Source organism: Macrobrachium rosenbergii, chromosome 23 (genome assembly GCF_040412425.1).
Source record: "Macrobrachium rosenbergii isolate ZJJX-2024 chromosome 23, ASM4041242v1, whole genome shotgun sequence".
In the NCBI taxonomy this organism is placed as follows: Eukaryota; Metazoa; Arthropoda; class Malacostraca; order Decapoda; family Palaemonidae; genus Macrobrachium; species Macrobrachium rosenbergii.
The window spans coordinates 52,527,362-52,541,300 of NC_089763.1; the positions used below are offsets into that span (position 1 = coordinate 52,527,362).

The 13,939-nt window shown below is 41.2% G+C and overlaps 1 protein-coding gene across 2 annotated transcripts in view; it reads right to left on the reverse strand.

The window, feature by feature from the left end:
- car (vacuolar protein sorting-associated protein 33A) overlaps window positions 1-13,939 on the reverse strand; it is a 57,227-nt gene that overhangs the window by 13,876 nt on the left and 29,412 nt on the right. For both annotated transcript variants that reach the window (XM_067126028.1, XM_067126029.1), the window contains exons 4-7: window positions 5,060-5,233; window positions 2,638-2,755; window positions 1,850-2,140; window positions 763-917 (exon numbers count right to left, since the gene is read on the reverse strand). In XM_067126028.1, coding sequence (XP_066982129.1) covers window positions 763-917; window positions 1,850-2,140; window positions 2,638-2,755; window positions 5,060-5,233 — 738 coding nt within the window. The remainder of the gene's footprint in view (window positions 1-762; window positions 918-1,849; window positions 2,141-2,637; window positions 2,756-5,059; window positions 5,234-13,939) is intronic.

The following is a 13,939-nucleotide window of genomic DNA, read 5'->3' on the forward strand; positions in this document are numbered from 1 at the left end:
TTTTCATTTGTGTCGATGGTTATCACACCGAGGCTGAGGCTAGCCTACCAATAAACATCACTTAGAATTCAAGGCTTGATTTTTAGAATGGTAGTATAAGACGACCCCCAATTTTTAAAGGTGAATTTTATAATTTAAAGGTCGTCTTATACACGGAAATATACGGTATCTCTTTTTATTCACTGGGTAGCATAGACCATACTTCAAGTATATTGGTTATTCCAAGAATATTGGTTATTCAAACTCCTGAAAACATTGTAGATGCTTTGCCAATAAGAAGTCTTCCTCAAGGTAGCAACATACAGCTACTGTAATTGATCACTCTTCATCAAAACTTTGTATACTATTGTGAATTTACACAATCATTAAATAACAAAAAATGATGTGAGACATTTTAACGTTTAAGAAATGCTTACATTATTAAACTACAGAACAACAAAATAAATACAAGCATTTATATTTCTGCAATGGAAACAATGATGGAAAAATCAAGAGTAGAAAAATCCTATCCAAGTATGAAAGAGAAGATACTTAAGAGCTAAACATATGCAAAATTTTTAATCCTACATCAAAAGTTTATAAACTCATGACAATGCAACATTACGTGATGACGGTCTGACACCCTCCGTGACTGGAGGTTAAGTATCTTGTAGGCAAAAGGTTTGTATTTGCATAAGAGTATTCACGAGTTCACATTAAAAAGCTAAATTTTAAAACAATCAGACCTTATATTAACTTTCATGTATACATGCAATAACTCACCATATATAAAGGTTCTTTCTGAGCAATGCAGTCTTCTATAAATGGATTTACTTTATCAGTATCTAAGCCCTTTAGAAACTCCTGCTCCATCTGCAATGCTGGTCGGAAATTCCCAGCAGCAATTTGTTCTTGAATGAGCTCAGCAATGGTTGTGTCTGTCAACAGAATTTTTCATAAGGTCATTATGTTTACTTATATAAGATATGTTTGAGAAACAAAATTCCCCCCCAAGTGGCAAATTCCTCTGTGACCTTTGGCCTTTAATTATGACAGTGACTTTAACCTCTCATCAGCTTCATTATGTGTACATGCAAGTTGTATGTAATTTATCTAGTATAGTTCAAAAGTTATGGCCAATGTAAAAAGACTTTTATTTCAGTGGATTAGCAGGCATACAGACAGCTGGAAAGACAGACAAATGGATGGGTCAGTTACCATAGTCAAGGCAGAATATAAAGGATTCATTATTGTGTACATGATGTGTATCATGTGATCTGAATGACCAAATATTCAAGCTGTAATAAAGAATATGGCCAATTTAGTACAAGTAGAGTTCAGACATAACAGACAACTATTTTTGCTAATAAGCAAATACTGAGAGGAGAGTGAGGCTGAGCATAGGAAAATGAATGGAAGAGAGAGAGAGAGAGAGAGAGAGAGAGAGAGAGAGAGAGAGAGAGATTATTAGTTAAAACAAACCTGACAGTTCAGATGGTACATGTGTCTGACAGACAGGAGACTTTTGATCCTAGGAACATTTAAGGTATGATGTTAGGCACATATCTGGCTAATGGGTTTGAGTGAAAACAATGAAAACACTTGTTTTTGTAATGAAAAATTTTTCATTTGAACTGGAATGAGCGCAATACAATATTGCTATAAAGTATAAGTACTGACATATATAATGGCCTATGCAAACAATATATACATTAGTAAAACAAGGTTTACCAATTTAGAGGAAGGACTACTTACTATGATGATTTGTGAATTGGTGAAAAAGTAAATCAATCAAAATGTAAGTTTTTTGCAAATATGAATACATGGTCATTCACTAGTTTAAGTAACTAAACTACAAAATTACACTTACGTAATGCAACAGATTGTTTATATACTTCCATCTGAGGAATTTTCTGAACAAACTGTTTCAGTTCACCAACTGTTTTTGCTGCATGACGTTCTTCATACTGAGCAACAACTGATTTGGCATGCCTTGATAACCTAGGACCAACAGCTGAAAAATTGCAGTCCCTGATCTCTGCAAACAAGGCTTCAGAGGAAGAGAGCTGAACTGTTTTCACCTCCTGGAAAGCACTTTCATCCATGTTGCTCTGCTCAGAGTTGGGCTGGGGAAATCTGTCTCCTGGGAGCTTGACAGTACCTATGTTGCAGAAGTCATACATTCTTATTTTTAAAACTAATCTCTAGAAATTACTGTAATGATTACATTTACTGCATTATCTGGTAAATAAGACTAACTAAGAATCACACACAGATAACAAGTCTAAAACTTGTCAAGACAATGACTCTGATGAGTATTCCTGGAAGTGTTAAGGATGCTGACACTTTTAAATTTACAAGAGACTGTAATGCAACTTGCTGCTTACCTCTTACTCACTGAGGAGGGGATAATAATCTATAATCTACATTGGTTGGGTATCTTGCGTTTTTTCAATCCAGGGAGTAAGCCTACATTATTAGCTTCCCTAAAAATCTGGAGTGTTTATTTTAACTGGGGTCATGGCTAGCATTTATCTTATCTAAAATTATTTTGTAAAAAAAGTGAGCACCTATCAAACCAGCATATAGACAATGGTTTAACTATACAGTGGTAAATAAAAAAATTTAAGCAAAATAAAAAGATGCAATGTAACTTACAATTGTTGACTCCATAAAACTGATCAATTAATCCTTCATATGTAAGTTGAGTTGCAAGAGGTGTAATAAGGTCAACAGAACGATCTATGAGTATTAACTGGTCTATCTGGGGGGTCACCTGAAAAAAAAACATTGTGAATATATTTCATATTCATTAGGAATAAAGCATTTTAGTTACACCTCTGTAAATAAAATGAATATTGTATAATACTAAACAAACTCATCTTCTAATATATGTGTACTTCATATGGCATAAGCAAACCTATTTCACTTGAACTCAGGGTGCTGAAAAACAAAAGGAACCTTGAGTTGCTCTCAGGATGAACATTTCCCTACCAGTGAAGGCACTCCTTATCCAATGTGTAAACAATTCCTGATAATGAGTTTTTAATCTTTGTAGAGACTTGGAATATACCAACTAAATGGATATGAGGAAAGAATTCTAAGAATATTACCATTGTACTTACACAAGAATAATTAATTTAAATCCTGTATTCCACCACTTTTAGTCAGAAGGAGCTCTATAAATTTGGTAATGTGTGATTGTAATTTTCACATATGTGCATTATATTCCAGTCATCAGTGTACCCTTAGAAATGCTCATGTAATTTTAACTGTGGACTAAGCACCGTCACAGTAGCTTATCAGATCAATTCATATAACTGAATAGCCACAAAGCTGGTAATACATAAAATCATTGCTATCTGACAAAACATGATAACAACTTTATATGACTGATGAGTCATAAGATTTTAAGAGGCTAAATAGTCACTAAAAACTATCTGACAAACATGATAACAACCAGGCTGACAAACCAGGTGACAAAAAGAAGATAAAAACAGAGCTAAATGAATATTAAACAAACACAGTAACATGATATAAGGTAACTGTATACCCAACTTACAGAAAAATAAATTTCACCACATCCAGTAGTCATGGAAAAAATATGATCTCTAACCTTATTTCACTTACTTTCATAACAAAACACAAATAAAAAACTACAATAAATCTAAAATAATTAAAAATGTGTCAAAATCAAGCCTTCCAGACATATTTCCACAAAATAGCTTGAGACCTTTGGCAGAAGTTCTGTGTGCTAGTTTCCCACATAACCTACAGGGATAAAACAGCACATGCTTTATGCCCATACCTTGAGGCAAATTATCAAGAAGTGAAAGTTTCCTTGTTGAAGCCTCTAATAGATTTGATCATTAAGCAGGACTGTTAATAAAGAAGTTGTAAAATGAAAGTAAAAAAGATTAAAAGAAAGGAGAGAATTCCTCATTCCAACAGAGGGTCAACAAGTCTTTCAATTTAACAATTCTGGGATTGACAATTTCATCAAAGCATGCAGAGTGAAACTATTTGAGAAAAGGGACTACACGTTTTGCCTCAATGGAACAATAGCTAAAATAGCACCTAATTAAGTGTACCTTAGGCCACCCTGAAAACAAGAGAGAGAGAGAGAGAGTCCAAGAAAGTAAGGGTAGTCAATGACTATAAAAACTGCCTTTCAACACTGTAAAGGAAAATATAAGCACTTCAAAATATGAAAGTCATTTTCCAAACTGGGTGGAATATGAGCAATATGCAAACATTTATAACAAATCAAAATATTTTTGTTACAGAATTTTTAATCATTTGAATTTTATAATATTTTAAGACAGAAGTAATTCATTATACTATCAAAAGAACTGGAAGGGCCAGTGAAATAAAAGCCAGAAGTTGTCTTAAAGCCAGTGAAATAGGCTAAATGATGTAACGGCCAGGGGAGGGGAGGATTACAGAAAGATAAATAAGTTGGACAACTTGGTTGGAAGAGGTCACTGGACACAGATGAAAGGTAAAATTTGTAAAGTAGTAAAACTAGGTACCAAAAGGATGTTTCAAAGGACCTCAAAAAATGTCACAGCACAATAGCTGATGCATTTCTTACAAAGAAAATGGTTAGGAGGCAGGAAAAAAGATGAAAGGCAGCCGAATCATCAAAACAAATGGTGTTTGAGATGTTATGTGTAAGGAGACTACCCTCTGGTGAAGGGTACCTGTTGAGAGAAAGACAAAAATTCCTTTGCCTACTGATAAAACAATTCTTGACTAATACAACACTGACAAGTAGTATGGTAAAATATAAGGTTTGTACACCATATATAAGGATACAATAGTTAATATAAGTAAAATTATTCTGAGTATCCTGAAAACACTTATGCACCCACTGAAACAAGGATACAAGGAAACCTTAATGACCAAACCCCTCAGGTAAATTATTATTGCAGTATTAATATTAAGTGAAGTGAACAAAGACTAGTTCACACAAGCTTCCTTGATATCAAAAAATGGAAAATGTTACTTTGACCTTGGGTGAACTGTACAGTAATGTCTTTGTCAAAAGAGTACTAAAAACTAAAGGTTCAAATCTTACCTGTGGTTCATTTCCACCCATTTCACGTCTCATCCTCACCATAAGTTCATAAACTTGTTTAGCAGCATCCCCTTTACCATAAATGTTTGGAATTAAGCCAAATATTCCTTGAACAGTCATTAGTGACTGAGCTATGAAGAAAAGACCTGATGGATCACTGTCTAGCTTTAGGTCCTGTAACAGTATAACAGGATGTGTGAGTAAATTCTGACAATTTTTTTACAAGGAAGATCATGGAACAAAAGTACAGACTAAACTGACCTAGATAGCACCAGTAAACTAAAGTTCAAAAACAGGAATTAGACACCTTTGTTGAATTCTGAGAGAATTTTTTCAAAAGTAAGGTTTTCATGCATGTAACATTAAAAATCCAGTTTTGATCATTTCATTATTTCAATGCTTACCATCTTTTACCTTCTCACTTACAGGTAACTCTTCTGCAAAGAGACAGTCTCTTGTGATAAAGTCAGTTCTGGCCAGACCTGTGATAGCAGTCAGTTTTGGCCAGATTTGTGATAGCAAAGTCTCTTTGAAAGCCATCACTTCCTTGTTTTTTTATTCTGCTTCTGAAGTCGAACAAGGCTGAGTATTACCAAACTGGGGAGTTGCCACAGCCGTTCCTGATATCCCAGTCGACTCTGTGTTTGCCTGTTTGGTAGAGTCTACCAGGAGGAAGGCTATAATATTCTCTTCTTTAGAAATTTGGTCATTTCTAGACTTGTCTTTAAGTGCAGTAGCTCACAATATTATGGAAATACAGGATCACACTTGCCATCAGAATTTGAACAATTAGAACAAAGAGCGCTTGGTTTTTTTGAGTGTAAAGACAAGGATCATAATTAAGGCATTGGAGAGACAGCTAACTTGTCCTCTAATCATCTTTAAGAGATAAGAACAACTGTGCAATTTGCTCTCAAAGAACGTTTCTCCTAGTCAAAGAGCAGCCTTAATATTTGACAAATCAGATCATATGAAATTTCTGATTTGGATCCTGTCAAAGACATTTTCAATGGAGGTTTCATAACAGGACACTGAGGAGATGATTATTCAGGTTTCTTGGTTTAAGCTCTCAAACTAAACTAAGTAATTTTCTCCTCTTGTTTCTAGATCCCAAAGAGGAAATTAAACAGTCCGTTTGTGCCTCTTCCCAGAAGAGATGACCTTTTCAATACAAAAACCTTCAGGAAAAAAAAAAATTGTAAAAAGTTAAAAATTAATCCCTCAGACCCAAATGCCACATTAGCCAATTTCTGGTGCAGATCTGTGTGTTGTGCAAATACTGAAGGAGGGTTATATGATCCTATTCACAAGAAGTCCACCTCTTTCTCTAGTCCCAGTAGCCTTTTCAGCTTGCCTGCACAACTCAGAAAAATTTAGATCCTTGGAAGGTGAAGTTCAGGCACTAATGGAAAAACAGACCCACAGAATGTGCATTAGAATTAATTTCAAGATTTAAAATTATCTTTTTCTAGTGTCAAAGGCAGCAGGAGGTTGGAGGTGAGTACAGGATGTCTCGAAGCTAAATAAGTTTGTGAAGCTTGTGAGATTCTCCATGGAGCCGTCCAAGATGATTCTCAAGGCTACTCAGAAGGACAATTGGATGACTACAATAAACCTCGAGGATGCTTACTTCCACATACTTATTAATGTGGAATCCAGGAAGTACAGTATTTCCAATTAGTATTCAACAAAGTAATGCATCAGTTTTGAGCCCTTTGTTTCAGACTGCTTGCTGCTTTTCAGGTTTTCATGAAAGTTCTCATCTCAGTTTTGAGAGGGCTGCAGCTAAAAAATGAGAGCTCTCTTGTGTTTGTATGTTGGCTCATTCTAGTAAATACTTTGGAATGGATTTGTAGTCCTGAACTTGACAGAAAGGGTAGGCATAGTGGTCAACATTCCAAAGTCCAAGCTGATTCCAGCTCAGACAATTCATTACCTGGGGATGGTAAGACTTACTTCTTTTTCAGGCTTCTTCTACTAAACTCTGAAATTGGCCAACAATCTTCTCTCAATTAAGAGAGAATTTCAATCCTCAAGGGTAGTGGATGAGCTTGGGACACATGGCCTCGACAGAAAAAAGTTTGTACCTTTAGCAAAACTGAGGAAGAGACATTTGCAGTTCACCTCCAGAACAACTATTTATGTAAGACACACCCAGACTAAACTTTAATGACGGTGTCAGGAAGTGAAGAACACTTTTCTCTGGTAGACCAAGAGAAATCTGTCAGGAATGTCTCTGAATCAAAACCCAGACCTCCCACATTATCCAGTTGCTTCTATCCAGGGTTAAGGAGTGACAGGATAGTAGTCAGATGAAGTCCCTCCTTCAAATTAACAATTTACAACTGCTGACAGTCTGATGGCTGTAGAGAAGCTGGAGGTATTAAACAAGACTACATCCGTGTTCTTGACTAACTGTCTTACATCAAGAAATAGGAAGGTATGAATTCTGTTAGTCTTTCAACTTAGTCCAAGGCCTTCTGTAGTCAGAAGCATTAAGAATTACATTAGTTATTCATTTCTCTCTAGGAGAGATGAGCACACAGTACTAACAGATTTACTGAGTTAAAAGAACCAAGTTTTTCACATGGAATTGACCTTGAATATGGAAATGTGCAAGCGAATATGAAGTTCATGGGAAACCTAAACTGTGGACTGCTTTGCCACTTCCAAGGTCCATCATGTTTCAATATACTGCTCCCACAACCTAGACCCTTACATATGGTAAGAAGTTATCCATCCCTGCCATTGAGAGATGTAGATCAATGTTGTCCTTTGATCTTTTTGCCTTTTGCTCTTTCTCTTTTCCCTTGGTTTATTCTTCACTTAGCTATCAAACCTCTATACATTTGGTGTGCTCCATTTTAAATAGCCATCTAAGAACAATGACCCCGATAAAATCTTTAGATAGTCTAACAATATGACTCTGTGGTAATGCTAAACTTAAGTAAGGTTCCCTTGGGCAGAAAAGTCAACTCAGTGAATGAGGCAAGCATCTCTTTCAAAAATGGCACTATCTGTTAGTCAAGTGGTTGCACTGTTAGCAATAAGATTCTCAGTCACCTTAGAACCAGTATGACCAAATATTTATTGTTAAAAAAAATGCAGTATACATATAAACATTTTCATAAGGATTTGTTGATTTTCTAAAAAAAAAAGATATTATGATAAAATAAAGTTTTTTATATATACTCACCAAGCAATTACATAACTACTAGCTTTCTACACAGCAGTCTAACAAAATTCAAGTTTTAGTGGTGGTGACAGGATCCTGCCCACTTTCGGGACTGACAGGTACAAATCAGCAGAGAGGATCAATTCATAAGAAGCCTAATGTCCATTGAGGGAAGGAGGGTGGGCTCCGATAATGTACTGTAATTATATATAAAATCACAATTTTTAAAAGTAAATTGTATTTTTCCTAACTATACCAAACCTGAGGTCCTTTACATTAGGAATTACTTACGGTGAAGCTAGACACGGCAGTTAAACTTTTGAACAAGGTGGTTAGGCAGTAACTACTGACACCCAAAGCATGCCAGGCAGCCGAACTCTGAAGAAAGACAAATTCGTTGGAGCTCCTCTGTCCGTCTTGCGCCTCTCGAAACAACCGAGAGGAAAGAGAACAGGTGAGGAGAAAGAGTACCCCTACCTGTCCTGCCAGTAAGACCAGCGGGAGAGGCGGACCGTGAGTTATAATCAGCCGAAGGGGATTTTTGCCTCATGGGGGAAGAAGAGCGCCTGTGCTGTGGCAAAGCTCTTTCCTGGGAAGAGCAGAAAGTTCACTCGAACAGTGCCGAGAACCCGATTTGGAAAAACCGAGTGGGGCCAAGCTGAGCTGCACTGACCCGAGTCCATAATGTGAACGTGATCCAGACTGGGTGGCGAGCGGTGGACTGGGAGGCAAGACGGGCGAGCTGATCCGAGCCGAGCCGAGCCAGTCTCGCAAACATGACCAGGGGCTGGGCAGGGTGAGCAAGCCGAGAGAGCTGAGCTGAGCCAAGCCAAGCTGATCACGCTGACGCAATCGGAACTGGACAGGGAGGAACTCATTTGCAGTGAACTAGTGCTAATTTCCTGAACTCTAAATTCCTTTGAGGCCAAGGGCCCTCGAGAAGAGGGTTTAAAGGGGAATTCTGTGTCTGCTATCCTGCATGCTTGAACCCTAAGGTTCAAGATACGAGGATGAAACCCAGCCAAGCAACAGAAGCAGTTGGTGGGCAGTGTCGAGACACCTGGGAGTCTCGGCACTTTCTCTCGTCCCGTGTCTTTCGCCAAGAGAGCACTCGTGATTCATAGAATTTGAGGGGCCTATGAGACTCCCAAAATCGGGGGCAGCTGCTTTCGGTTTCCTAAGAAACTGAAAACAGCCAGGCACAGAACTAGTCTTAGACGCAGACTTCTCAGACTGGCAATGAGGGCGCCACCTCTTGAGGCCGTGCTCTTGCCACCCCCAAAACACCAGACCCCAGAGGAGAAAGTGAACTGGTTCCCGCCTGAGGGCGGGAAAAGCCAACGAGAGACACTTGTCTTCCAGAAGAGAGTCAGTCTCTTAGGAGTTCCGCAGGACTTCCAAAGAGAATCTCTTCCCTGCTTCTTCTGGTGTTCGAACCAGTAGGATCGAGACACCAGGCTGGGATCTGACTGAGCACTGGTAAGCCCTCGGAGAGCGCTTGTAGTGCTGGCAGGAAGATCTGAGACACCTGGGTGTGGCGGCCCTTTCTCTAGTACTGCTCCTGAACTGGGCCGGTGAGAGTACTCTCCAGACCAGATTGGGATACTCAATATTCCACAGAATCTCGAGCAATCGAAGCGGCTCGCAAACGAGTGCCTGAAGCAGCACCCGTCTTAGAGGTGGAACCTCTAGGACTGGGAACGGGAGCACAAACCAAGGTCTGAGCGCACGTGGCTCCCGAAACACAAAACCCAGGGGTATGCGAATCGGTTCCTGAACCCGAAGGTCAGGAAGAGCCAACAAGAGACCCACTGCCTCCTCGGAAGGAGGCAGTCCCTAGACGTCCAAGGGCATCAAGGGGGAAGAAGCAGCCTTCCTCTCCTTCGGCCGACAGAGGTCTATCCCGTTCCCAGGACACCCCCAAACCTCGGGAGAGGAAGGGAAGAGGCAGCAAAAGATGAAATTGAAGATAAGCTGAAGAAGATGGCAGCTACTTCCACAGGGCAACTTCCCTCACCTTCACTCTGACATCTTCTACAGGATGGTGGACACAAAACATCATAACCTCCAGGGCAGCTAGGGAAGATCACAATGGAAGCGGCCCAGGACATGGCCACCATGAGAAGCAGCAGGCACAATCAGGACAGCTGATGCAGGAGCTACGGAAGCAGTTTGGAAGGCAGGAGGTACAGCAACGGCCAGGAATGTCACATGAACATCACCAGCAGCGACAGGAACAATCAGGGACGGTTGCAGCAGGAGACCAGGAAGAGCTGCCCAGAGACTGTCACCAAGTCAACAGGAGCATAACACAGGAAACAGCAGGAGCAGATGGACCACAGATATGCCAGAGGCAGTGCCATAGCATACATGAAGGCCAGCAATGACAGCGATCGATCCACGACAGCAGGAACAGAGTCGGAACGATCCCGATGTGGAACTATGCCATTCCAACCAGGTACTGTGGTCGATCACGAAGCAACAATGTATGAAAGTCGGGACTCCTTCATGAAAAGATATCCCAACTGAGATATCCAGCCAACTACTGCTGTGCCTACAATGCTCACTGTCAACCTGAAAGAAAAAGCAAAGATGATTAGCAGAGGAGACTCCTCTCGCTCCAAGGGCTGCCCTACGCAGTGAGAGGAGATCCCTGAGAAGAGGTCACCCGACCGCCCGCAGAAACCTCCCCCCACCTCGCAGTCTTTGCCTGGTCGAAAGAGTGAGGAGGAGTACTGTGCGTCTGACATATTGATTGGAGTGTAGGAACTGCAAGATCAAATGGCAGATACAGGACCTTTCGCATGAGTGAGGAAACATAACTCGTATGAAATAGGCTGGGAAGAATCTAAGAGTTGGTGACAATAAGGAAAACCCGAGCTAGGGTTTCCCTTATTGCCAGTCTCTCCTTTCTCCCCTTGCTAGAGGAAGGAGCGGAATTGCTTCTATGATTCTAGAAGAAAAACAGAACGGGTGCTCGATGTGTAGTCTTACCGCATCAGATACCAGATCCAGAAAGTATCAGTTCGAGTCCTGTTCTCATCCCAAAGGATGTGAAGTAGGAGGACAAGGAAAGAGGAGGAGGAGAAGGAGAGGCCAGTCACCCTCGGAATCCTTCTCACTTCCAGAACCAGCATCTTAGGCGAGATGCTACTAGTCCTCTTGAAGGAGCCGGGTGAGAAAACACAACTTGTTGAACAGCCACCACAGGCCCAAGGAAAAAAGGTTCCAAGGGCCTCTGGGCAAGACCACAGGAAGAAGACAAGAGTGGGTTTATGAGATCACATCTTGTTCCAGACTGACAGAAACTTTTGGAATGTGAGGGATGGACCAAGTCGTTGACTTCGTGAGCTCTCAGGTGGAAAGTAATGGTATTGTCGTCACCAGCTGCTGAGTACCTCCTTGGATCGCTTCATGAAGCCAGGAGAAAGATGTGTCCTTAGACATTTCTTCCTTGGGAGAAATAGTACTAGCGAAAACGTTGATGACATACAGATTAGGAATGTTGAGCCTTTTCAGAAAGTACCACAGCTCCCTAATAGGACAAGGTAACGATTGATCTGGATCAATGATACAAAGTCCAAGGAGGAGGGGAACAAGAAGGACTCGAACCCGACAAAAGATGCCGATGAATTTGTAGTCCACTTACGATATCCGAGAAGAAGTTGAGGTATTGATCCCCTTCACCTGTTCTTCCATCTTCTACGTCAAGGCCGGAGCGAAATGAGCTATAGTCCTAAGAGGACACATCTCTGTCCAACGACTCTCGTAGGGGCCCGTGCAGAGCACAGGACAGGAAACCTAAACGAGAGTCACATGCCACCCAGGGAACAGTTCCCTGGGACTGCAAGACCGAAGAAGCTTCTCATCCATAGCTAAATCTCAACTGAGGAGAAAAAGGCTACTTAAGACAGAAGACTAGGTCGCAAGGGCCTACGTTCTTCACAACTGAAACATAGAGAAGCAACCCTTGGCGGAGAAGACGAGGAAGTCCAGACTTGAAGAGCGACTGACCCGAGAAGAAGTTCTGTCAACGACACCAAACAGCAAAGATGGATCCAGTCCCTGGAACAGTGTTACAGAGGACTTCAAGAGATATCCAGCTATATTCGTTGTCGCTCGGCAAGAAAGCCTATACTTGCAAGGAAAGCTGGAAGGTCTCCCAGTCCTGAACACGCAGGGATGTACTGCCTGAAGAACTGCTCCTTGTGTGGCTGCTACAAGAGGCTGGGTCAAGCAGAACTCTTCTCGATGCCTCAGAAGCAGAGCTATCAGGTCGGGCGAAAGGTGAAGTCTTCCAGCATTTGTCTGTAACTTGGGGTGAGCAATGCTTGTGAACCCCTAGTGAAACAGACAAATATGGAGGGAAAAGCGTAGACATCGATTTTTCCCAAAAAGACAGCATGCATCACCGTAGCAGGCCTTGGGTCAGGTATGAAGGAGCGAGAAAACTACTGACTTTGTTGTGCTGGGAGGCAAGACAGAAAGACGGGTGCGGATCTCTCAGTCGAGCAGTCTCTTCATGAATCTTCGTGAGGAAAAGAGTGAAGAGCACGTTCCATCCTGATCACTCAGACTTGAGGCTGAGCTCACCTACCAATACATCCCCACCAGGACTGTATTTGGCTACCTGAGCTATCGAGTGCGCTATAGAACACTCAAGTACCTGCAAATGTTGACAGATGAAATAGGAGGAAAAAACGATTCCCTCTTGTTTGTTGATGTATGCCACTACAGTATTGTGGTTTTGTTGTTCAACGAAACCATTGAGTGTCATAAAACTCATCCTGAATTCTTGCAAGGCCAAAAGGCTGCCTTGAGTTCAGGATGTTGATGAGAAGGTACTAATCATCTCAGTCCCACACCTTCAAGACAAAGTCTTACAGGTGTGCCCCTATTCCTCGATTGGTGAATCTGGAAGGAGAACACGATGTGAGGAGAATACGCAAGCATATTCAAAGGTTCCTTCAATCAAGCATTAGCCTAACTCTTCCCTCATACTTTGAAGAGGAAAGAAGGATGGAGGACTGGGAGCAGACCTCCTTCATTCTCCACCATGGGGAAGCTTCTGCAAGATGACAGGATACCAAGACAATTAGCTCTAGCTGGGCTGGCATTTCCCGAATCGGGAGCACGGGAGAGGAAGCAGAATGGAAGTTTGATGAAAAGAACTGCCGAAACTAAAGGGAAATAGATACTTCTCCTGAAGGAATCCATTCCCAGGTCTCGGCAATGTCGCTGCCAGGTCCAGAGATTTGATAAGCATCATTTCATCCAGGCATCTGCAGTAGGAGAACTTCTGCCCAGTCGATACTTCTTTCCCTCTTCCCTTCTGCCCTCCTCCCTTTTGGAAAAGAGGGTGGAAAGAGACACAGTTATGTGTACTTTCCCAGAAGGGAAGAAGAGGGCGATGTGTTCCGCGATCTTCTTCCGAAGCCTGGGACTTCTTAGGAGTTGAAGGGGCTGGCCTGAACTTGAGGTTGAGCTGAGATGGCTAAGACCCAAAGGTCTTGGCCATTGTCCAAGGGACAAAGCAGTGCCCTGGTACGAACTTTGATTTCGGTGGTATCTGGCAAATCTTTGAAAGAGAAAGGCAGAACCAAGTAAAGGGTCATCCCTAAGGGTTGTGCCAACTCGGAACTTACAAAACTGGAGACCCGAATTAGGACAAAGTCCTTCTTAGCACTAGAATTGCCCAGAGATTA